Consider the following 24,697-nt stretch of genomic DNA (forward strand, 5'->3'; position numbering starts at 1 on the left):
ACCAAGAGGGAACTGGAGCCCACCACCTGAACCGATGCAGAGAGAGACAAGTCAAATCCATGGCAACAGGGAACTAACATAAAAAACCCCAATCTTATTCTGCTTCCCTGTCTTTTCCTAAGAAGTACTTAGGGACAAACAAGAACAGAGTCAAAATGTTTACATTTTGGTGTAATTTATTGGCACAAAAATATTCAAATACAACATGGCATCTAAACATGGCTACTCTGTTGTATTTTGTGCATCATTTTTAATATGTTTAATTCATAAATCATAACTTTATCTTCACCTCATGTTTAATAACCATTATTTTCTGTTTCAAGTTATGACCAGTTCTCCCCACGCCTGCCTCCTATGCCAAGTAATAATTTCCCCCTCGTTATTCCCCAATACTGCTTTTTAATCCAGACCCGGCGGGAAGCTCCCAAGTGGTATTTCATTTGTACCCTGCATCCAGTTTGCCCCCGATCCACCCGCACAGAGGCCCCTGACTCTGCTCAGCTCAAGGTCTTTCAATCCTGGGCTCTGCTCCGATCATCTCGCTCTAGTCTGAAGCACAACTCCTGCACTAGTGTAACGAGAGCACGGACAGTTTCCAATCCTGGGGCAAGAATCAAGTTTGAAAACAAGGTAACAGGATGAAACAAAGGTAAAATTCTGCTTGCCTTCTCTTTTCTTTCCAGTTATCCAGCTCACCCCCTGAACCTAAAGGAAGCCTCCTGCACCAGCGCACCGAGCTCACTGCAGCCACACCACAGGACTGACCAGGGCAATAATTAATCTGCAAATGACTTAGTTACATTGCAAAGTAAGTCAAAACCCGTATATAGTTATTTTTTTTTCAATGGATCACCAGTTCCCCAAAGACCAAGTGGAACCATAGACATCTGTGGTACAATCAGTCTTCGCTGTCCTGGAAACCCAAATCAAGTGTTGTGTTTCAGACAGCTTGTGTTTTTCCAACAGCAGCTATACATTGGCTTAAACCAACTTTTAATATACAATAACTCTTTTCATTTACATTTCAAAATATTTGACAAAGGCTGTATATTTCAGTCCAACGTTCAGTTTGTGTTTTGTAGAAGAGCAAGTTTGGAGTGCAAAAGCCTCCAGAATAAAAAGGCTGTGGATACTTTGGAATCTTCTGTTACCAGAAAGGACACCTAAAGAGAAGAGAGAGATTGCAGTAATGCCAACTTGCGTAGAGATTCATGAAGGCAACACTTGAGAAGGACTGAGATTCCACACTAACTAGTATTTTAGTACAGGAAAAGTTGACAGTGATCCCCCATGCTTCCTTCCAGCTAACTAATGTTTAAAATTGTTAAAAAAGATCTATTTCCTTAGCCACAGTCCAAAGCTGACTAACTCTCAAAATAACAATAAATTGTCTCTGTTAACTTTAAAACCTGTGGCTCTTCACTGTAACTGAAACCAGTGACCACCACATGCCATATTTCAAGCACTTAATGTTCAGGCTGATTGCAATTTAAATGCCCTAAAATCCCTGTCACTGATTATAACAGCAGCTCTCTTAGAGAGGCCTGTCTGTGGGATTGCTGTCATAGGCTTCCAAAATTTACCAGAGCAGATGCCACATGTGACAAGGCTCCTACATATCCCTAAACCACCCAAGTGACATCTTCTCTAGCTGTTCTCTGCCCGGATTATTCAGAGAAGAATTTTGCAAGATTTAGCTGAACAACAAACTCACCATCCAATGTAGCACTGGCACAGGTTCTCATGAGAAGTAGCTTGTTTAATGAGCAATTCCACTTGTGTGGGTACGTCAAGAGTTTCGTCATGAGAGAAGTCTCGACCTTTGAAATTAAAGGAAGAAAACCCCCCTTAAATGGAAGTCACAAATCATATAACATCACTTGCTTCTGGGTGCCAAGTCGAAGACTGACAGGTCTTTGAATACCCTTCCCTTACAGTATATAAAATGCAAAATTTTCCAAACATGGAGAACCTCTAAAGGCATGCAGAGCCCAGAACTGTTTTCCCTATTATTATGGGCTCTTCCTTTTATTTTCCCCAAATAACGGATAAACCAACATCAGATAACTTTCCAGTAGCTGGAATCCTGGTCCTAGTTCCTTCAAGTACATTATTGGCAGGTGGGAAGTTGGGTTTTTTTTAATAAACTTTAAGACCATAAAATTTCACAACTGAATGCTGCAAACTATTTTTGTTTTTTTTTTAATAAACTTTAAGAGCTTAAAATTTCACAACTGAATGCTGCAAACTATAAAGCCAGGACAGTAGAAATTCAACTTCCACTAACAAGCTAAGACATGCAAAACATCAAGTCTGGTTAGTTACAAACACCTCTGTGCTCTTCAAATCAGGCTCCTTTGTATCTAAACACAGGCAGCAGTACTTTGGTGTTAGACAAAAGCAGGAAAATGGCTCATCCACTTGAGCAGAGTATGTTAAATTCAAGGATTAACACAAAATACAAACACTAAAAGTTGTGCTAATCTATCTCCTCAGATTTTATGTTTTTCTTATATGAACGTAAAACCACGCTCACCAGTGAGCTTATCTCGTCACTAAAAGTTGTGCTAATCTATCTCATCAGATTTTATGTTTTTCTTATATGAACATAAAACCACGCTCACCAGTGAGCTTATCTCGAACCCTGTTGATGATCTGAATTGCCTTCTTATTGAGAGCTTCTGGCTTCACTAGGCCATCTCCTACTAAAAGACAGAAGTAGAAAATAATATTAGAAATTCATATGAACAATAAAAGCTTTTATTATGTTTTTATCTGGAGGAGGATGAAATTCTCTGATCCAGGAACAATTCCTGTGTCAGTACAGAAACAACAGTGGCACTTACTGAAGGAATGGATGGATTCAGGCACTGTGGTCCCAGTTTTCTTATGGGCTGTCTCACCCAATTCCACACTGTCCAACATTTCTATTGAAAAAAACCCATGAAAGAATAAAAGCATAAATGTGAAGCTGAAAAGCTGATATAATAATATTCTTCTGGAAACATTAATGAAACTGTTAAGCAGCTCATTTGACTGTGACTAAGTGTTCCACATGTCTCTGATGAAGCTGGAAAGCTGATAAAATAATATTCTTCTGGAAACATTAAGGAAACTGTTAAGCAGCTCATTTGAAAAGCACATTTGACTGTGACTAAGTGTTCCACATGTCTCTGTCACTAACGGAAGCATATTATAGGAGCAAATGTTGTTTTTCCTCTGCTAACAAACTGAAAAGGCCTGATCCAACTTTTAATAACATTTTGTATAAATATGCAATTGAAAGACAATTTAAAATGACGTACAATTGACCTAAAATTACAATCAAATAAGTATGTTTATTTGTAGAGCTCTCCACATGAAACACTGTCCCTGCTCTGCAGTCCAGGAGCCAACAACTGCTAGGATTCAACGCAAAGCTCTCATGCTCCAGACAGATGACCACTTAACAAGGTTTTGCACACTAATATTTGGTAGCCAAGTAAATAATTACCACATTATCTATTATACTTTGGATTACATCAGCTTGTATGTGCTCCAGAAGGGCGTTAATGTAACTGTAAAGGAGCATCTGGTTTTTGAGCCACTTCCAGTCCTAGAGTGAATAGTAATAAGCTGTTTGTCTGTCTACTTTTGAGAAGAATGAAAATATTTACCCAGTCTTGTGCCCTGCTAAAAGAACCATCTTTTCTACTCACCTACTGACTGACTGGCTGAGTAGGAGTCTGTTCTTGTTCGCGAGCGCTTATTGCCCTTTGTATTTGCTGCAAGAAAACAAGGAGGTGAAAAGCATGAATTGGAGTTTCAGTATTTCATAGCAAATTTGTCAACAAACAATACAGATTCGACTGCCTTTCTCCATATTTTATGTCACCTGAAGAAAGCATTTAGTCTCCTGCTGACAACTGATACAAAACTAACCCAAACAATTTTGCTTGTAGCTTAGTTTGGTGTCTGAGTTTAAAGGCAAAAGGGTTTTAATCACTGTGGTATTTTCACATTCTAATCCAGAAAACCATTTGCACATGTGAAACAACAATCCCATCAGATTGTCTTCAAAATGACATTGGATTTCAGGCTTCTGGATCTCTTGCATGAAATCAAGAGATTTCTTGCATTATCTTTCCTGATTATGTTCTTGCTGTTGCTGTTTCATCAGGATCACTTACTGTCCATCAGCCGCCAGTTCAACAATGGATCATACACAAAGGCTTCAAGCACAGCCATCACACTGTCCTTGTGCTCGCGCAGGACTTCCATCACCGTGTGACAGGTGATTCTGTAATTGCCATCGAGGCCTGTCACCTTCAGAAGAGACAGAAAGAAATCAACCACGCTGCTTTGTTCACTGTGGGACTCCAAACCCTCCATTCAGGGCGCAGGAAGCGGCTTGTTCTTTGAACTGGAACTCACTATGCTTTGCTCGTGGAGAGAATGAGATAGACGTTCATTATAAACTAAGAATTACAAACTAAGACCATCTCTTCTGCCACTAAGATGATCTTTGTTAAGTACCACACCATTGGCTGTGTCAGGTTGGTACAAACAGCTATTTGAAATGAGGAAACTAAGAAACTGGAAAAATTTCAAGAGCTGCTTTCCACTGTAATGTACTGTAAAAATCACATGAAGTACTGTAACTTACAGAAAATGCAGCTGAAATATTAACACCTCTGGTTCTTAGAGGAGTGAAGAGGTTTAGCCACAACAGAAAATATAGGAAAAATTGAGAAATGGGTTCCCTAGGAACAATCCCCTTCACGTGGAAGAGGGAATGCTTACCTCCATAGCGTTTGTCAGCATCCTTGTTAACCTGAATGGAATCTTCTCAGGGAACTTTTCTCTTGTCATTGCAACCTAAACACATGATGATGAAGAATTAGCAAATTAATAGCTAACTTCTTTAAGAGTTAATAAGTATTGAGGTTTTTTTGCTACAATCTTGAAGGTTGTATTCCAAATAGGAAATAAAGCCCCAGCTTAATGTTCGTCAGTTTCTATAAATTTTTGGAAGTAGCTTGATAATTAACTTGGTAACAGAGGGAAAGCTCACACGTGTGCACAGCTGCTAGTGTCAAGTAACACAGACTGCCTATCACCAGCTTATATTGCTCCAAGAAAGTTTATGGAAAAGTGATGTTAGCACTTCTTTGTTTGTTCCAGAAACCAGCCAATCCCCAGGATGTGCCTCTGAGACAAAGTGTCTATTATTTCCACCTTTGCCTGAAAGAAAGCCAAAGGGTTTGCCCAGGATCACACTCCAAGGTCAGTTTATCCCGACTCATAGATTCATTTCTGTTCCACCAGAAAGCACAAAACATTACAGAAAGTTTTGTGTCCAAATTCAAAGATTTACCTCAAAACAGTCCCCGAAGTCGATATGCAGGATCTTTCCACTCAGTCTGTCTAACATCAGATTGGAGGGGTGTCTTTGATGAAGGAGCAGGAGAAAAAAAAAAAAAACCACAGGGTGACAGATCATTATAAAAACCCAAAGTAAATCCAAGCAGCTCCAGTCTGAAATGATATTTATCTTCATGAACAAGAAGAGCCAGTGACAGCTGGCGTGCCTCAGATCTTCAATCTCAGGATGAACAGAATAGCTTCCTGACAGTGCATCTATCACATCAGTTTTGTAATTACCTCTCAGGAGTTAGAAATCTCACCTTGGAAGATAAACAGCCTATAGGACCAGAACCATCAGTACATTTCTTACATACGATCATTTATTTTTCAGTTAGGATAAATTTTTCTACTTGTTTTGTACTTTTTCATTTTTTCGGTATAGAAAAACGTAATGAATTATGCTACAGGTGAAGTAATGTAAATTGGATTACCACCAGAAGAGAAGAGAATCAATCCAGCCTAGGAACACCACAGTGCTGCTATTTATGCTGACACTTGAGGGTTTAGCTGTTTTTGCATTACAGACCTTAAATCTAAAATATATTGTCTTCAAAAGTGTTTTGGAAGTTATGATGTCCCCTTTTGACAGTAACCCATATACTAAATCAAACATCTGTTCATTTTATTTTTTTTAATTATTTGTCCAATCTATTTGGATTGTACATACTTCCTCCAGAACATGTCTTTATTGCAGATCAGAAGAAGCACCATGTTAATTAATAGTTTAACCAACAATATTTATGTTTCACAGAAGAGATAGATTTCCCATTCTGTGAGTAAAAGGAAAGGACAAAATTTGAACTTGTGGTCCTTGACATAATTCTGTGTGTATTTCTCTCAAAATGGAAGAAACCCTTATTTGCACTCAAGATACATGAGCCCTACATCTCGTGCCTGCAGTGCTGAAAATAACGGCAGCACAATCAGGTCCTGAAAGATGGGATCATCACAACTCAGCAATAACTACAATGAGAGATGTTATCATAAGAACGGATCCAAGGAATTAACTGAGAGGCCTACACAGTCTGTGCTTTTATTTAAAAGAAATCTTTACAGTTTGACTTACCTGTCCCCAAGGCCCAAAATGTACCCAACCATAGACATCACAGCCAGTGAACGAGTGTAGTTTGTTCTTCGGTCAAACCACACCTACAAGTGGAGATGACAGAAAAGCCAGGCAGGCATGTTAGATGTTTCAGCTTATATTTTAAATTTATACATTACTTACTTGCACATTGCATGAAGCAAAACTGCGATGTGCTTAGCTTCAATACACTCCATAAACCTGAGGGGGTTCAAACATCCCATAGCCTTGAATTAGATGCCTAAACCATTAAAAGAATATATTCTGGGGCTCCTGCTTTTCTCTCCCCATGCACAGTATCTGCAGCTTCAGTGCCTTGGACTGCACTCTGGCAGCCACAGAGATCTGAGCCTCGTTTGGCCCCTTGTGAGGGGATAGATACGTGTGGATACAGGTTCTGAAGTGATTCATCTGGAGTTTGTGATGAATAAACACCATCTTTCACTCACTCTGCAGAGAAGGTAATTCCATGTTATGCTGATGGCCAAACACAAGCCCTTCCATGCACTGAACTCACCTCTGAGCTTGGACTTTTCAACCACAGCAGCTTGGCGAGGTCATCACCAGCCGTGTTATTGACAGCATGTTCAAACACTTCTACTTTCTGCATCAGAGTCAGGTGGTCATAATCTGGAGCCATCTAAAATTGAGAAACAACACTCAGGCACTTGAAAAAACCCCACCTCCAGTAATCCCCAGTTGTACTATGAGACACAGTAATCACAAATAATTTCAATATAAACTTGATCTGAAATTATCTGTAGACTGATCAGAATGTTCCCAAACACAGCGAGAACACTACCCAGCAGTGAGGAATTAATTTTAAATGGGATAGCAAATGATTTAGCATCTGCAAAGTCGTCCATATTTAATTAAAATATTGCGAAAGTAACTATGTTTCAAGAAACATTATCCAAATAAGTCTTCTGGGTTGGCACACGCTTTCCTTTTTGGCAGACAATTCCAACTTTTCCAGTAATGTTCAGTTTCCCCAGTCTGTCTAATTTTGGCCCTGTTGCTTAGACACAGTGTTTGTCGATGCCAGCAGGATGGCACCTTGTGCAAGGCACATCACAGTCATGCAAAATTCCAAACACATTTTAGTCACCAGATGGTAACAACTTGTGGTCACTGCTAAAACAGGAAAGGAGAAACAAATAAGCGTGTGGCCAATTTTACCTCTTGGTAGCATTTTATAACTCTTATCTGATATTTTTGCATTTATTACTGGTACCAATAACAACCAGAAAACAAAGGAAGAACAAGCTGCGTGCCATTATTTTTCATTAAGACACTGAAGTCCTACAAGAATGTACCAAAACCTCTGCCAGCTTTGCCCCTTACCCTCAGCATGATGCGATGCTCGATGTTGAGCAGGATCTTTTTCTTCTCTCGGTAGTCCCGGATGAGCGCGTGCAGCGTGTCACAGTGGGGCACCCAACCGATCAACCCTGAGTTTGTGGACAGTGGAATAACAGCGTATCTCTGGATGCTACAGGAAAAAATGGGGAACCAGAGCTCAAAGGGTTGTAACACTGTGAATTATGACATTTCGAGATGCTTAAAACAACAACTACTAAATCTGATTCTGATCCAACTTGTCTCTTCAGTAGCTGCTCTGCTTTTCCTCTTTTCAAACAGACCTGAAACATCCATTTGAATAGATTCTGCAAGATAATCTACAGACACCCTCAAAGCTGATGTGGTTTTCACTGAAAGACTGCTTTTAGAAGGTCCGTGTTATGTCACCCACGATAGTCTATTATTTGCACATGACATTTGATATGTTCATACTGAAAGGCACTGTACAGAATGCACTCAGTGACTACTCACCAAGCTATTCAGTGACGATAATAAAAAATCCCTGCCAAAACCTTCTCAGTTTTGGTTCTCAGGCTCCTAAGGCAGTGCTCAAGCTACCTTGAAATAGGGGTTGCCTCAAAGACCATAATTATTTATAGATGGAACTTTAATTAAGTAAAACAAACAATCCCCTCAGGATACATTTCCTCCAAATTTGAATTCTATGAGTATTTTTCTATTTTCTTTCTCTTTTTTTTCCTTTTTTTTAAATTCTCTTAGTTCCAAGATTCACCATTTCCTCACAAACCAGCTGGCTGTGCCAAAGGTTACATGGAAACTGCACCCGTGGAGGGTGTCACTGTGCACAAGCACACTCCGTGTCGATTCACAGCACATACCTGAGGTTTTTCCGCAGAGAAGTTGGGTCATTTGCTAGCAGAGTGTTGACCAACCCAAAAAGCTGCATCACTCTTTCATCTTGGCGAAGGTCTTCATGACCTTTCAGAAGGAACACAAACTCATGCCCATTGCTCCCTGCAAAAGAATGAATACACAGAAGTTTAACGTTGCTGAACAAACAGACAGCAGTAAATACACGTGCAGCCAAGACCTGGAAGCGTGGCAGTCGGGCTGAGCAGACCACTGAGAAAAACCTCACTTCAAAGGAAGCGTTGGAGAGGTTTTACCTGGTAAATATACAGTTTGACCTAAAAGCAATGACTATTTAAATACTAGAATAGCAAGAGGGAAACTGCTCTCTCTTACCCATCAAGGTTAACTTCCTGGGCCGCTGCTTGGAGGTGATGACCTGCAGGGAGGGCGCGATGGACTGAATGCGTATGATGGGCTGGTTGGGATCGTATGTTCCTGGCACTGCCAGCTCCAGGTCCCGGCACATGAGGAGTTTTGGTGACACATACTGTAGTTCCAAAGAAGTGAGCTACCAAAAACAAAGGAAATACAGCCCCCTCAGCATTTCAGTTAAATCTCACTGAAACATCTGAAGAGCTCACGCTGTCGAGGGATCTAGGACAGTTTAGTCAGTTGTCCATACTTCAGCTGCTTGCAGGAAGTACTGCATAGGCAGCAAACTTACAGCAAATCATACGCAGGTATTGCTAGAATGCTGAATTTGAATGTTTTGAATAACCAGAAAACATGAAACAAAGACGGGTGTTGACAAGTTGCACTGTCAGACCCACAGTGGAACTGCACCTCTCCCTACCTGAGGCAGCTGCTTTGAGATGCGGCGGAACACGTGGTAATACAGGTCCCAGGCCTGAGTTAGGTCTTTGACGTTTCCTGATTTCATGTACTTCCTGCACCATTCCTGAGCTTCCATTAGATCTCTGCCATAAGCCTAAGGAGGAGGTGAAAAACAACAGAAGAAAAAACATTTCTACAGACTATAGTGGAACAGGTGGAGACCGCTTAATACCTACAAAGAGCACCACAGTCTATTTTCAAATTGCATTACAAATACTTGATCTCATATTTTTATAGCATATCAGAATTAAAGATCCAGAAATTCCTGGATCCAAGACACGCGCTGAGTTTACTGGACAACATTGCTTACAAACAGAGCATGATACGAGGCAACAGAATGAACAGAATCACCCTTTAACAGTAGGTTCACAAGCTCAAATTAATTCCTTTTGCTGGCTTGAAGAAGGGTCATCTCTACTATCTGTGCTAGTGGTTACCATGAAGCAAAGTAGCCTGGAAATAGAAGAATTAACTGCAGAGCAGTTTTATGTTTTCCAGACCCTATCAAACACCCAGTCAATCTGGGCAGGGCAATCTGGACTACCATGGCCCCTGTAGTTCTGTAGCCACCAAAAGTGATGTGGATCTGAAGATAAATATGAATAATGAAGTCAGCAACTAACAATGAATCCCAAGAGAATCTCAAGAGAAATCCCTGTAACACATCTGGGGCAGGTGGCTGTCTGGCCTGCTTTTGAGGGCATGCAGAAGGTTACGCTCTTGGCCATTTGCCGATACCTGATTGAAGGATGTCTCTTTTAAAGTCTGAGGCCCACGCTCCATCATCGCATGAAGTGGCTCCAGCACCTCAAACATCCCTTTCACATTCCTTTCTCCAAAGTACAGACGAGATGCTTCTTCCAACCCTTCGTGCCACATCTCATGCCATAGGATGGCCACACGGATCAGCTCTTCACTCACCTGTTTTAGGACAGGAAAAAAGATTCAGTGCCCAAAGAAAAATGCTTTGACTGTATACTGAGTTACAAATGCAGAACTCCTTTCCTCTCTAATGATTATGAAACCTTTGTTGCTGGCAGCTAGAGGGAGCCACAAGAACTCCCACAATTCTGCTTCATTTTTTTCCGCAAGAAGCTGATCAGGCTTGTCTTGCCTTATTTGTTCCCTTTGAAATTTTCTATATATTTGTGTAGCTTGGCCTGAAAGCATTACTTTTTATATACTCATAAAAACCTTTAGCAAATTAATTAAATTCCTCTATCTATGTTATGCTCGGTAAATTTTGTTTCCTCTTTTTATTATGCAAAATACATCTTTATGAAACAATGATTCTTCATGTATTTCTTTTCTAAATTTATTCACAAGGAGACATAAGAACTCAGTGTTTGGTCATTAAGGTCCTTTTTAAATTAAAGCATTCTTTTGGCATTATACTAATACTGTAACTTCTTCCAAATGCAGAAGACCCAAATTAATTGTACTTGAACAAAATTAACAATTGTTATACCTATAGTACGTCCATTCCTGAAACACAGAACCCTTTATGGTCTGGTGAGTACTCACCATCATTGCCTGCTGCACCAGAGTGTTACTGTGCTCACACATGTTTTTCAGGATCTTATTTGCCGCGTTGTGGCGAGCTGTGGTTGTAGATTTAGAGGCCACAGTCAAAGGATAGATCAAAGCCTACAAGGGACACCAGCCAATAATATTTTAGAACCACACAGAGGAGCTACATAAATGGAAAGATTAGCAAAGCATTAATAAATTAGCAGCCTTAGGGCTAGACATGAGAAAGCAAGCTTGCTTCTTGAAAGAGGCGATAGGAATTTGCTGTTCAAAATGTTCCAATCTGAAAAGCTACAAGACTAATTCATTGAGTAGCAGAACGATTTTGAGAGTCTGTATCAACCAAAAACTAGTTTTAGTATTCTGTGATTTTCCACACTGTAGGAAGGAAGAAATTCAGATAAAACATCTGTGACAGTCTCTTAATAGTCACTTAATGAGATTGAAGAAGGTGATTTGCACTACCCAGTATTCTATTAGATAGAGAGAACTTTCCCTGCTGCACGGCTCATTCACCTCTTTCCATCTTTGTGTGAACAGTGCTGAGGTGGAAGCAGCAGGAGAAACAGTCCCCATCCGCACTGTCCTCACTTGCTGTGACTTCCAGTGTGGGCATCTAGACTAGTGAGATGGAACCCAGGCAATGCCTACGCTGGCTGTTGCAGCCTGTGAAAATCCCTCCTCTAAGCCAAAGCTTACCTGGGGATGGTACCGTCCAATATCTGTGAGGAGCTGATGAATGAGACGTCCTACTAATGGTCGAGGGGTGTCAATTCTTGCAATGAGCTGAGGGATAACCTAGTAGTAAGGATAAGTAAAAAAACATCCCTGTCATCTCATGCATTTAGGTCATAAGCTGCTTTGTTCTCTACTAGAGACCTCAGTCTCTCCAGGAGACACAGACCCACCACTCCTTTTTGAGATGGTCAGAGGATAACACCAAGTTCCAAACAGTGTCAGAAATGCAGAACAGCTCAGTGAGATGACAAGTGTTCTGTGCAATTACAGGATCCTCTTATGGAAATAGTATGATGTGTTTTGAAGTCTAACACCCAAATAACAAATAAAGCCTACTTTTATTTATTTACAAGAGTCATTCTGTAAGACAATCTTGAAATAGACTGAATTCCATCAGAGCAGCACAGCGGTGTTTTATGCTTGATCACCACTGAATGCATGTTATTTTTAATTTTAGAATTTTAATTTTCTCATTCATATGCACTAATCTGCATATAAATACAGAAATGCATGCAAGAATGCTTTCATGTCTCTGTTTTCATGCCTCTGCTTGTTAAATCAGTTACAAATTGTACTGCGCACTGCTCTCACCAGTTACCTACAGAGGATTGTTTAGCAAAGGATCATCATGGATATTGTGTAATAAATCCACAAGCTCCCCCCAGAACTGAGATTTGTCTTAGCCATCTGCATTCCTTACCTGCAGCCAAGTGTCTATTTGGATTGCCTTGACTCCTTCTACCAAAGCCTCATTCACATCAGGCCAGTGACCATAGTCAAACCACAGAGTAAGGACTCTTAAAAAGACAAATATATTTGTTAGGAATGAAACAAAAAAACCCATTCCAGTCAAATACCTTCAGATCCATTTACAAGTGATTCTTCTTCCCAGAACCTAGATATAGTAGGATAAGGGCTAATCTGCCTAATGCAAATTAGCTTGGATCAAAGTATTCATTGATTTAACTATAACAAAAAAGAGCAGAAACAGGTTCTACCTAATCTTAAACCATGGGCCCTTATCAGCTGGATTTCATTTGCCATGTGCTTTATTACATACCTTAGAGTGTCTTGTAGGTTGTTTCCTCGAGATAGAGAGATGGATCGGAAGAAGCCCTGGACAGCAGGGACTGTGTACATCAAGAGGGTCTTGGATAAATCCTTTTGGAATGAAAATTGCTGCATTAGTTCTACAGAAGCGCATAAGTCCACATGAATCCTAAACTCAGCAAAGGGGAAAGCTGACTTCTGCTCATACTCCTCACAGGACATGCTTCTCCTGGATTTTCTGCTTTGCTTGACTACACATAGGTCTTTCAGCCTGGCAGGGAACATACTGTGAAGTGTTTTTATACTTCAGTTTGTTGGCAAAACTACGGACACCAAAGCGTCCTAGAAACTACAGTCCTACTATAACTGGTAAGGAAAAGAGATTCCTCACAGTCTTTCATGAAGGGATTAAGCAGAACTCGTTAATGCACATTGCATCCCCTATGACAGCCATCCATGCCTTTGCTTTATTTTACAGCTAACGTAGGATCATTTGTATTAATTTAGTCCTCTTCCCTTACGACCGAGTTAAACCTGAACTTCCTTGCTTTTGCTGTAAGCTATGAGCATATATATATACAGATATACAGACAGCTTCCACGTGTCATGGTAGCTCGTTCCTTATCATACCATCTTCCTGCAGTAAGTACCGATCTCTCAACGTAAGCTGGGAAGAAGGTACCTCTGTGACTTTTTTCTGCACTGGAGATGGGATGGGACTGTTCTCTGCACTCTCTGCATCGCTCTCGCTGTTGCTGCCCTCGGTGTTAGCACTGGTGATGCTGGCTCCGCTGGCGTGACGTAGTTTCTTCTTCTCATCCCTGGCCTGGTTTTGATGCTTGTAGTGAAGTACTGCTTCAAAGTTCATCACTGCCCAGGCATGCCAGGCCTGCCAGCAAGAGAGAACAAAAATCAGAAGGAAGACGAATCCTTTCTGCAAACTGTACTTTCTAATTATTACAGACAATAATCCAACACTTCTGAGTCCATGGACAACAATATTAAGTAACATCCTGCATTCGACACAATGCTTTGCTTTCTCTAATCACTTGTAGTTTAATTGTCTTATTATCTTAAATAACATCACGGTGAGTTCTTGGCCAGAAGCTCCCTGTTGGATATTAAGGCAAAATTGCTCTGTAGTAAAAATTAAATCACATTCGGTTCACATACAGCTTAATTTTTCCAAAATTTAAAGTTAAGATTAATGTGTTAGGACTAGGGGAGGTGTAACAGGAAGACGTACAGGAGACAGCTGGCCAAGAGGAGATCTGGCACCAAATCTCCATTGAAATTTCACAGCCCTGAAATCAAAGGCTCTTTGGAGAATTAGCACCAGGGCTGCTTTCCTAGTTCAAGTATACTGAGTGAGAACTAGTTAAATTTTTTCCATTTAGATTATAATTTCTCCTTCACTGTTAACTGTGAAAAGCAAAACCAGGAACAGAATTGTTTGACAATTGTTTGACAAAACTCTAAGCAAGAATCTCACGGTTTTCTTGGGCTGCCTTCTGTGTTTTTCACTGAATTTCACTGAATTTCACTGAATTTCTAGAGTTGGAAGGGACCATAGAGATCATCTAGTCCAACTCCCCTGCTGAAGCAGGATTGCCTAGAGCTAGAGCATGTTACTCAGGACTGCATCCAGGCGGGTTTTGAAAATCTCCAAAGAAGGGGACTCCACAACCTCCCTGGGCAGCCTGTTCCAGGGTTCCGTCACCCTCACCGTGAAGAAGTTTCTCCTCATATTTGAGTGGAACCTCTTATGTTCCAACTTGTGCCCGTTGCCCCTCGTCCTCTCACTGGGAACCACTGAAAAGAGTCTGGGTCCCTCCTCCATCAACCCTCCCTTGAGATACTTGTAGGCGTTGATAAGGTCTCCCCTCAGCCTTCTCTTCTCCAGACTAAAGAGTCCCAGCTCTCTCAGTCTCTCCTCATAAGGGAGATGCTCCAATCCTTGAATCATCTTTGTAGCCCTACGCTGGACTCTTTCTAGTAGTTCCCTGTCCCTCTTGAACTGGGGAGCCCAGAACTGGACACAGTACTCCAGTTGTGGCCTCACCAGTGCAGAGTAGAGGGGGAGAATGACTTCCCTTGACCTGCTGGTTACACTCTTCCCTATACAACCCAAGATACCATTGGCCTTCCTGGCCGCAAGAGCACACTGTTTACTCATTTTTTAATCCTACTTGCAGTATCAAGGCAGATAGTTACAGGAAATCTTCCTGGGAACACCTTTCTTTCCTGTAGCACGGGATGTGAACAGATTACTGATGTCTCTGCAATGGTGCCTGAATCCTTTTCCCTACTGACCTTGTACCTACTGAAATGGTACCTGAATCCTTTTCCCTACTGACCTTGTACCAGTTGCGATCGTGCTCTGTTGCAGCGCTGTAGTACTGCAGGACTTTGGGGATGGTGCTCTCGTTGATGCCTTGCAGGTTCAGCTGCCACTCAGATAGTTACAGGAAATCTTCCTGGGAACACCTTTCTTTCCTGTAGCACGGGATGTGAACAGATTACTGATGTCTCTGCAATGGTGCCTGAATCCTTTTCCCTACTGACTCTCCTCCAGTTGCGATCGTGCTCTGTTGCAGCGCTGTAGTACTGCAGGACTTTGGGGATGGTGCTCTCGTTGATGCCTTGCAGGTTCAGCTGCCACTCACCCAGTTTCAGGAAACACCTGGTAAAGCAAAGGGATTATTGACACAGAACCTAGAATGAAAGCAAAGGCTGATGGATTAAGAGGCAAACTCCTTATCTGAACCCTGATGGACATTTCATGCGGTAACCCTGCTCAATAAGCCTCTCCTGCAGACTGGAAGCTAATACGTAAGGTTCAGAACTCCTTGTAAGTGTGGAGCTAACCAAGTAATGGTTTAACTTTTAGGGAGAAAGGTGAGGGTCAAACTTTTTCTGTGAGATAAATGTAAAAGTAGCTAACAGTAGCATTGAAAGGCTTCACCAATACTGATAAAATGCAGCCAGTGTAGGTGTGGGCTGGCTACACTTATCACCATACAAACTGCCTTCTGGAGAGAACACTCTGACAAACAGTGGAAACACAGAGCAACTACTCTTCCCCCAAGCCAGAACCCCATTAAGTCATCCCCTCCCAGAGGAAAGGAAAAACAACATATTTTTACTGCAGCAGGGTGGGGCTGTGAAGGTTTGTGCAAAGCTTAATACTTTGCTCCCTCAGTAGGCTTTAAATGCCAGTCACACAGCTGCCCTTTCTATATTTTGAGTTTTCCAGAAAGCATTGTGCAAGCAAAATATTGGGTGCGACTCATTACTAATTTGACTTCCATGATAGTCACTCTGGGAAAAAAAAAAAAATATCAGATGATGCTGTTATCAAGTTCCCATTCTTATAAAAGCAAACCAAGTGCATGCCTCCCTTGAAAAAAAACCCAATAAAACAGCAAACCTTCAGTAGTAAGCTCTATGCAATTTCTTCTGCAATTTGGAAACAACAGGCACCTCCAGATCCACAGAGGAAAATGGAGATTATAAGATGTGTTTTTAATGCAATAATATTTTAAGAGACTATCACATGGCAGGCACCTATTGCCCAAAGCACTGCTGTTGTATTAAGGGCACATGCTGCCAAGCACAGATGTGCCAGGCATGTGGGAAGTGTTTCTTTCCTATTGACTGGATCTCCTGAAAACCAAAGAAATAGCCACGCTGGGAGCTCTGCTCTCTGCCAGGGAGACACAGCACTGGAAAAGTACAACCAGCCACCAGCAACAAATATAAGCTTGTTTACGCCAATGTGTCACAAAGAAAGTAATACCAAATGGGTCTCTACTAGCGAAATGAGAAATTCCCTGTTCCTTTTAATCAAAGAATGGGATTTGTTTGAAACGTGTCATCTGCACAGACCCTGCAACCTCAGGGAAGACATCAGTTTCACTGTGTAGCTAAAAGGTGTCCAAGGAGCGGGCGCTGACCGTGCCATGAGCTTGTGGAGCTCCTGCTTGTGCTGCTGGTCCTCGGTGGCAATGGCGTGCTGCGCCTGCTGCTGCATCGTCTGCACAAAGTGCTGCATGTGCTGGAACGCGTCAATCTGCAATCGGATGATGGGTGCAGTGAGGACACAGGGGTTAAATACAACTTCGTAAGAGGAAGACAACATGGAAATAAACTTTCACTGAAAACAAAAAATACAGTTTTGTTTTCTTTTAAAGGCTTTTAACCATTTACCTCTCTCTAAAATCAGTTTATACTGATGAGGTTATACATAAAGAGGTTAGAGATTCTTGATGTCTTCGAAATCTGGCCACTGCATTGCTACACTGAGGACAAATAACCACATCCTTCCGACACTGGGCACACCTCCATATCGTACGTACAGTCAAAAGTGTGACTGGCCCTCACATAAGTTAATGTTGTGCTCTGATGTGCAAGAACTCAACTCTGGCAAAGCCACAAGGTCACCTGTACAAGAAGAAAACTTCAGCAGCAGATAATGTCCTGTTACTGCTCATGGAGAGTGAGATTCTAGTAATGAGATAGAGATGTCTCATTTGCAATCGAGCAAACACATTGCTCTATGCAATTTCTTCTGCAATTTGGAAACAACAGGCACCTCCAGATCCACAGAGGAAAATGGAGATTATAAGATGTGTTTTTAATGCAATAATATTTTAAGAGACTATCACATGGCAGGCACCTATTGCCCAAAGCACTGCTGTTGTATTAAGGGCACATGCTGCCAAGCACAGATGTGCCAGGCATGTGGGAAGTGTTTCTTTCCTATTGACTGGATCTCCTGAAAACCAAAGAAATAGCCACGCTGGGAGCTCTGCTCTCTGCCAGGGAGACACAGCACTGGAAAAGTACAACCAGCCACCAGCAACAAATATAAGCTTGTTTACGCCAATGTGTCACAAAGAAAGTAATACCAAATGGGTCTCTACCAGCGAAATGAGAAATTCCCTGTTCCTTTTAATCAAAGAATGGGATTTGTTTGAAACGTGTCATCTGCACAGACCCTGCAACCTCAGGGAAGACATCAGTTTCACTGTGTAGCTAAAAGGTGTCCAAGGAGCGGGCGCTGACCGTGCCATGAGCTTGTGGAGCTCCTGCTTGTGCTGCTGGTCCTCGGTGGCAATGGCGTGCTGCGCCTGCTGCTGCATCGTCTGCACAAAGTGCTGCATGTGCTGGAACGCGTCAATCTGCAATCGGATGATGGGTGCAGTGAGGACACAGGGGTTAAATACAACTTCGTAAGAGGAAGACAACATGGAAATAAACTTTCACTGAAAACAAAAAATACAGTTTTGTTTTCTTTTAAAGGCTTTTAACCATTTACCTCTCTCTAAAATCAGTTTATACTGATGAGGTTATACATAAAGAGGTTAGAGATTCTTGATGTCTTCGAAATCTGGCCACTGCATTGCTACACTGAGGACAAATAACCACATCCTTCCGACACTGGGCACACCTCCATATCGTACGTACAGTCAAAAGTGTGACTGGCCCTCACATAAGTTAATGTTGTGCTCTGATGTGCAAGAACTCAACTCTGGCAAAGCCACAAGGTCACCTGTACAAGAAGAAAACTTCAGCAGCAGATAATGTCCTGTTACTGCTCATGGAGAGTGAGATTCTAGTAATGAGATAGAGATGTCTCATTTGCAATCGAGCAAACACATTGAAGACAGTCCAGTAATTCCAACAATCAAATGTTTGTATCTTACAAGCTGTATCTGACCAGTATCTGTATCTAACAGACAGGATCATGGGTTCAGAGAAGCTGGTCTCTAATATGCTACAGCTTGAAAAAAAAACAATTTGAGAAAATAATGCCTGAAGCAAAACTTGCAGCTTCCTGATCTAAGCCCTCAGCTTTGGCTAGGCTTACAGTACACATCATGGGATGCAAACTTTGAGTTGTTTCAACAAATTGAAGTCTAGACTTCTTCTAAGGTTTTTTAAGAAGTACAAATGTACATTGCTTCTTTGCCAGAAGCTTACATAAGGCAGTAGTGCTAAAGCTACTTGCACTACCAAATTTTTTGACGGAAGATTCTTTTTTAAATTCCTTGGAAAGAATTATGTGTTAAGAAAATGTGACATTAAATATTTAAGAAAGAAGTATGCACGCTTCACTGGAAACAATTAGAGTAAAGCTCTTGCAATCTGCGAGGTCATTTCAGGTCAGAAACTGCAGAATGTGCTATTAAGAGCCCAATTTACTTCTGTTCCATCTACAGGAATGAGCTACTTCAGAATGAGACAAGAATCACCTCATCTTTGCCATTCAAATGTCAGCGTGCACAAGTCGGTTGTCAGGAAAAAGGGTATTAGCCCAGGGTGAAATAAAAGAAATTATCACAATATTAACGGGGGGGTATTCCACAATAACCTGGATACTGAGTTAGCCTGGGGGTGTGTGTGTGGAATAACACTCGTATAAATAATTACGCTGCTCTGCCGGACTTTTGTCAAAAATAGATAAAAATGTCACCAAACAATGATGTGTCCCTCTCATATCTAGACACACCCAGATGCTCTTCAGTTTCCATGAATATTGAAAACTGATCACCATGAACTGCCAGGCAGAGGACTTAAAACTGAAAGCAGTAAGTTTTTCTTTAACAGCCGAATTCCTAAGTTAGTATGCAGCCCTCTTATGGTACGTGCCTGCAGAATGCAGCTGCTGGCAAAGGTCCTTGTTAGAAGAAATGCAATATGGTTTGCTTCTCCATCATTTTATCTGTTTAAGAAAAGATTGGTGTGCAGCTCTGCAAGTGCCAGGTGGCTGGTTTCCATCTAGATGCCAGTTTTTTCCTGCTGGATCTGGCAAGTGCCAAAATGACAGCAAGTGAAATATTTTAGGTCAACCAAGAAGCCTTGAACTCCTCAGCTAGAGGAAGTGGTAATTTCCTACCAGACCAGCCACCTCAGTAGTTTATTATTTAGGATACCAAATCAAGTGAAGTTATATAAAACTCCAGTCTACATACATCACTGGGTCTGACTATGTATTATGTAGTTAATGACAGTCACTTAAACCAGGACATAAGGATACACCCAACCACAGAGCACTCCTGGCACCGGGAGAATTCCCTGAACACTTCCAGTGTTTGGTATAAACAAACACGTAAGTCTCACTCCAGACTGCAAACTCCATGTACCCTAACACAGCTGCACCTTTAACCACCAGTTTCAATCTGCTTTCCAAGTGCCACGAAGGGCTGAATGATTGAGTCAGACCTTCCAGCAGAAGGGTGTTCAGAGAAAGGGTTGAGATTAGGCAGGTCTAGGATTAGTGCTACCTTGGTGAAGTATTTCTCCCTCAGCACTGTAAACAACACCCAGTTTCAATGTGTTAAAAAACCCCAAAAAAACCCAAACCCTAAGCACAGACTTAGGTACTGTATTAAAATAGGAAATCATTCAACGAGGAAGAGGAGGTGATTCTAACCACATCTGTTCCTCCTCCTCATCTCTGCTGCTTTAGGAAAACCTTTTATTTTTTTTCCTGTCTTCATGGGCTCCACATAACTCTTGCATCAGTTTATTTTAGATACATTCTCTTCCCCCAGCCGCTTAATCTTTGTGCCTTCTTTTGTTCTGCTTTCTACAATTCCATCAGTTTCCTGCATCTTGTCTATTTCTTTATCACAGGTCAAACACAGAAAAGTCCAGTTTTTTCATTCAAAGAGACAGAGAAGACTCATATACTTCTTGGGTCATTTACTGAAGAAAGTAAGAGACCATTACACTATTTTACAAAGCAAATGGAATAGGACCTCACCAGCAGCTCCTTCTGGTTTTTAAATTCAAATAAAGAATAGTTAGGTCATGGCAATGTTCCCACAGCAATGGCTCTGCTCCAGTGCTGGCAATCCCAAAGACAGGAAAAATAAAAAAGATGTGGCAGAATATGAGGATAAATGGAGGCTTTAATGTATATTAAAAAAAAAGATAAGTTATCCAGTCTGGAGCTTATTGGATTTGATTATGTAAATTCTCCCTGTGTTGCAATGTCAAAAACATTCACCCTTGGCTCTTTGGAGCCAAACTGTTCCCATGACAAAACTCTATGTACTTTTCAGCTGTCTTTCAGTTAGAAATTTTCAATAATGTCCTTAATAAAAGTCAGTTCTGCACAGCAACTAAGTACAAACTGTTCAAGATACCTTTCTAAAACTGCTAATGAAAAAACCTTTACTTCCATCTTTCAGCACGTAGCCCTGACCACAGGTACGGTGTGGAGACCTGGCAATCAGAACAGTAGATATCAAGCGTGCAAGGGAAAATCCTGGTGTGGACAGAAGAGCTACTCTTGACCATTAATCTTGGCTGCATCCTTTGGGTCCCTGATACTAGTTTAGCAAAAATAATCTTACCATGTAGGAAATAAAATTAGGGCCAGGCCTTGTCTGTCACTACAGAGTTTTAAAGGAAAATTTCAAAAGCTTATATTCTGAATAAGGAAATGGATTAATTACTCTTTTCTAGGTGAGCAAAAATAAAACCTTCAGCCTTGACTTTGTTCTGTGGGGGTTATGAAGAGCAGACGTGCATGGCACCACACCAGACCTGAGCAATGAAACTTAGAGAGAACCACGTTCTTTCGTACCTTACGGGCGCTCTTCCACATGTGCTTCATGTACGCGTAAGTCACTTGGGGATGGACAGTTGGCAGGGGGTGATCCAGCTGTCGAGAGGGATCTACTCCCAAGAGCAGGACAAGTGTCTTATGGGCCAAAGCCTGGAGAAAGTTGCAAAGAGAAACAACAGGTTAAAACAAGCTCACTCTTACCTCTATTTCATATTGACTGCAGAATTGTCTGCCACTAAAAATACCTTCGATCCTCCAGATAAAACACAGACAGATCAACGTTATTACCCCTCCCTGGACCCATAAGAATACCCCATGATAAACCATATGTGTTCACTGGGGTCAGAGCATTAGAGTCTCATTTCAGAGGCCAGTAGAGGGTGTGAAGTCTCTGTTTTAAGTATTTTTGGTAATAAATCTTGTGGTGAATGTTGAAATAGGATTGTACTGTCCAATGATGACAACATCACATTCTAGATTTGACAAAGAGTGCTTTAGCAGAGAGCTATTATTAATAATTACCACTGCTGTGTAAGAACTTCCAGGTATAGCATGCAACAAAATACTGGCTCTGAGGCTCTCAGGTATAATACTAGTCCCACAAAAATAACCTTGGATCCAAGCATGAACTCTACACTGGTTACAAATTTAGTATTTCAACAACTTCTGACCAGTCTCCTCCTCAGAGGAGAGCCCATCCCACTTGGGCAAGGAAAGTATTTGGAAATGCTCGAGGTTGAAGCAGCACAACAAAGCCAATCATCTAAAAACCTGCTGTAGAGGGTAGAGCTTGCTAATGCTCACCAGTCTCCCGCTCTTGCCACACAAGCTGGCATACTTGAGCCAAGTCCTCATGTCCTCATGAGGGTTCACAACAAGAGATCGGACCATCAATATCCTTTGCCAGTCTTCCACGATTCGTTGACAGCCCTGAGAGAAGAAGGAAAGAGAGAACTTGTTAAGAGTTTTATCTCCAATCTACTCCACAAAGCCTTAATTCACAATCTGAAGGGACTTTTCCCAAGATGGAGAGACTCCAGTGTCCATAAATCACAGCAGGCTGACATTACAAACTAAGCTGGTTATTTCTTTAACACTGCAGTGTGTGAAGCAGGTTAAGTCCTTGACTCTTATGCTTCACAGCCAGCTCAGTGTTTGCAGTCTAACGAGATCCTCTAACAGAAAAAGTAGAAAAGCTTCTAAAGCAGAAATGCGTACAAAAAGGAAAGCTCTTTGTGCAATTCCAAAATGAGTCAAGAGTTTTCCTACCCTTCTCAACCTAGTTTTAAAGTCTATTTTTGGTTTAAACGGAGACAAACCTCAATAAGGAGATGGTACAAAACCAAATGGTTGCACAGATATTTTTGTTATTGCCCTTTTTCCTCTCCTTGCATATGTTGCTTTTAGAGGCTGGCATGACTGAGCTGATGCTCTGCCAGACAGTGCAGTTCCAATCGCTGCCCTGCTTGTGCAAGCATTGTCTGGTCCTCGTCCGTCTGAAGGGACAGGGACAGCAACACTGAGTCAGAGCAGGATGAGTCTGTATTTCAAACCTTCAAGAGAAGGTTTGAAACCTACAAGAGAAGCAGGATTGTGGAAGGGACAGAAACAACCAAATCCATGGTGCTTTCTGTAATGGTGAAGTACTTCAGGGCAACAGAGATGGTGTGAAGTTCGTGTTGATCCAGAGACGACTTAGACTTAGTTCCGAGGTAAACGGAAGAATTTCCAATGGCAGCAAGCACTTTAGCACTAAGGCATCTACTGCTTTCCCTTTTTCTTCTTCCCCAAAATTGAGGGCTGGTAAGATAGGCAAAGCTTGTTCCCTAATACCCTAATAAACGTCATCCAATAAGCATTTTAAAATTATTAGAAGGCAGCTATAAAATGTGCAAGAACTCTATGTACTGCTTTCAGTACTATAAACAGCTGTATTCAGACATTACATTTCCTGTCACTCTCAGTTTCTCCACCTCACTGGAATGCTCCTGAGCTTTTCCAGACAGGAATGCAGATGGGAGACTAAAAGCTTTGTCAGTTTCCCGAACAGCTACAAAATATGCAGCAGCACCAGCCCTTCACAAGGAGGCAGATACAGCAGTCACAGTGAGGAGCATAAGGAGAAATTGTTCCTCCAGGCAGTATATCAAGATGTGGTATAATAAGAGCATTTTACCCTCATTATTCCTTTTTTTTTTTTTCTCCTTCCCTTGACAGAATCACCTCTTTAAACAGTATTCCTGTACATACTACTTCATCTGAGGAAATTCACTTTCACTGTAGGGATGTCTCCTGTAAGGAAATAGTCTCAAAATGTTTGGCTGATTTAAATCTTCAGAGGTTCTTTAGATCTTTTGCTGTTTAGAGTAAGAAAGGGACAAACTTCCAAACTTGTCTTCAAATACAGGAAAAGGTGCACTGCTAAAGAGGACAAGGCTAATCAATTGGAAAGGCTCTTGTAAGAGGGCAAAAAGGAACAGGACAGTGTTTCACAAGTATGTGAATTCTCTGTCCAGTTTTCCACCACTGAAAAAATTCGCTTATCCTTAAAATGCAGCCAGCCAGGTAAAAAGTTCAAACCAGCCTTATCCAAACCAGTATTTCCAGGTGAGATCCAACAGTGAGATAAGCAGCCTTGGAGACGTTACTGTATCTCCATTCTGTACACATGTATTTCAATGCTTAAATCACACCATTACTGTGTCACATCAGCAGACACCTCAGGAACATTAACCAACCAAACAAAAAAACCCAAAAACCCCAAACAAGCAGGACAAACACAAAGGAGACAAAAAGCACGCAGCCATGTAAGCACAGGTGCTCTTGGGATAGGAAGAGAGACTGAAAGATTTGCTGAGCCATGACACTGGCTCGAAAGGAAGCTGTTTGTGCCAGCCCATCAACATCTCCATCCTTGATCTCCATGTAGATGTACCTGCAGTCGTTCCCACCAGATCTGGCGGATGATCTCACGGCGCTCTGGTACAAGTTTATACTGGATAACCTCTTCCAGCTCTGACAGCATCTGGCAGGATACCATCGCCTGAAGGAAACAATCACATTCCATCCCAATCACTACAGAACAAATCTATAATTAAGGAACAGTATTTTGGCATCAAAATCTTAAGTACATATGCTGCCCAACACGTAGAATACAGACTGCTATATCTAGACAATCTGCTGATTCAAGCTTTCTGAATGTTAATTCTTATTTCTTTGTGGGGGGAATCTCACTTCAC

At 41.4% G+C, this 24,697-nt stretch overlaps 1 protein-coding gene across 1 annotated transcript in view; it reads right to left on the reverse strand.

The window, feature by feature from the left end:
- Positions 1-158: 158 nt before the first annotated feature.
- Positions 159-24,697, reverse strand: part of MTOR (mechanistic target of rapamycin (serine/threonine kinase)) — a 70,076-nt gene continuing 45,537 nt past the window's right edge. The window contains exons 34-58 of the mRNA XM_014941451.1: positions 24,394-24,501; positions 22,263-22,388; positions 21,477-21,608; positions 17,945-18,060; positions 15,443-15,560; positions 13,560-13,766; positions 12,888-12,988; positions 12,528-12,624; positions 11,789-11,887; positions 11,084-11,206; positions 10,298-10,480; positions 9,519-9,653; positions 9,059-9,233; positions 8,692-8,827; positions 7,835-7,982; positions 7,008-7,130; positions 6,473-6,555; positions 5,357-5,429; positions 4,783-4,857; positions 4,170-4,305; positions 3,699-3,764; positions 2,847-2,927; positions 2,625-2,705; positions 1,715-1,820; positions 159-1,163 (exon numbers count right to left, since the gene is read on the reverse strand). Coding sequence (XP_014796937.1) covers positions 1,148-1,163; positions 1,715-1,820; positions 2,625-2,705; positions 2,847-2,927; positions 3,699-3,764; positions 4,170-4,305; positions 4,783-4,857; positions 5,357-5,429; positions 6,473-6,555; positions 7,008-7,130; positions 7,835-7,982; positions 8,692-8,827; positions 9,059-9,233; positions 9,519-9,653; positions 10,298-10,480; positions 11,084-11,206; positions 11,789-11,887; positions 12,528-12,624; positions 12,888-12,988; positions 13,560-13,766; positions 15,443-15,560; positions 17,945-18,060; positions 21,477-21,608; positions 22,263-22,388; positions 24,394-24,501 — 2,844 coding nt within the window. The 3' untranslated portion in view covers positions 159-1,147. The remainder of the gene's footprint in view (positions 1,164-1,714; positions 1,821-2,624; positions 2,706-2,846; positions 2,928-3,698; positions 3,765-4,169; positions 4,306-4,782; positions 4,858-5,356; positions 5,430-6,472; positions 6,556-7,007; positions 7,131-7,834; positions 7,983-8,691; positions 8,828-9,058; positions 9,234-9,518; positions 9,654-10,297; positions 10,481-11,083; positions 11,207-11,788; positions 11,888-12,527; positions 12,625-12,887; positions 12,989-13,559; positions 13,767-15,442; positions 15,561-17,944; positions 18,061-21,476; positions 21,609-22,262; positions 22,389-24,393; positions 24,502-24,697) is intronic.

This window comes from Calidris pugnax, unplaced genomic scaffold (assembly GCF_001431845.1).
Source record: "Calidris pugnax isolate Ruff unplaced genomic scaffold, ASM143184v1 scaffold82, whole genome shotgun sequence".
In the NCBI taxonomy this organism is placed as follows: Eukaryota; Metazoa; Chordata; class Aves; order Charadriiformes; family Scolopacidae; genus Calidris; species Calidris pugnax.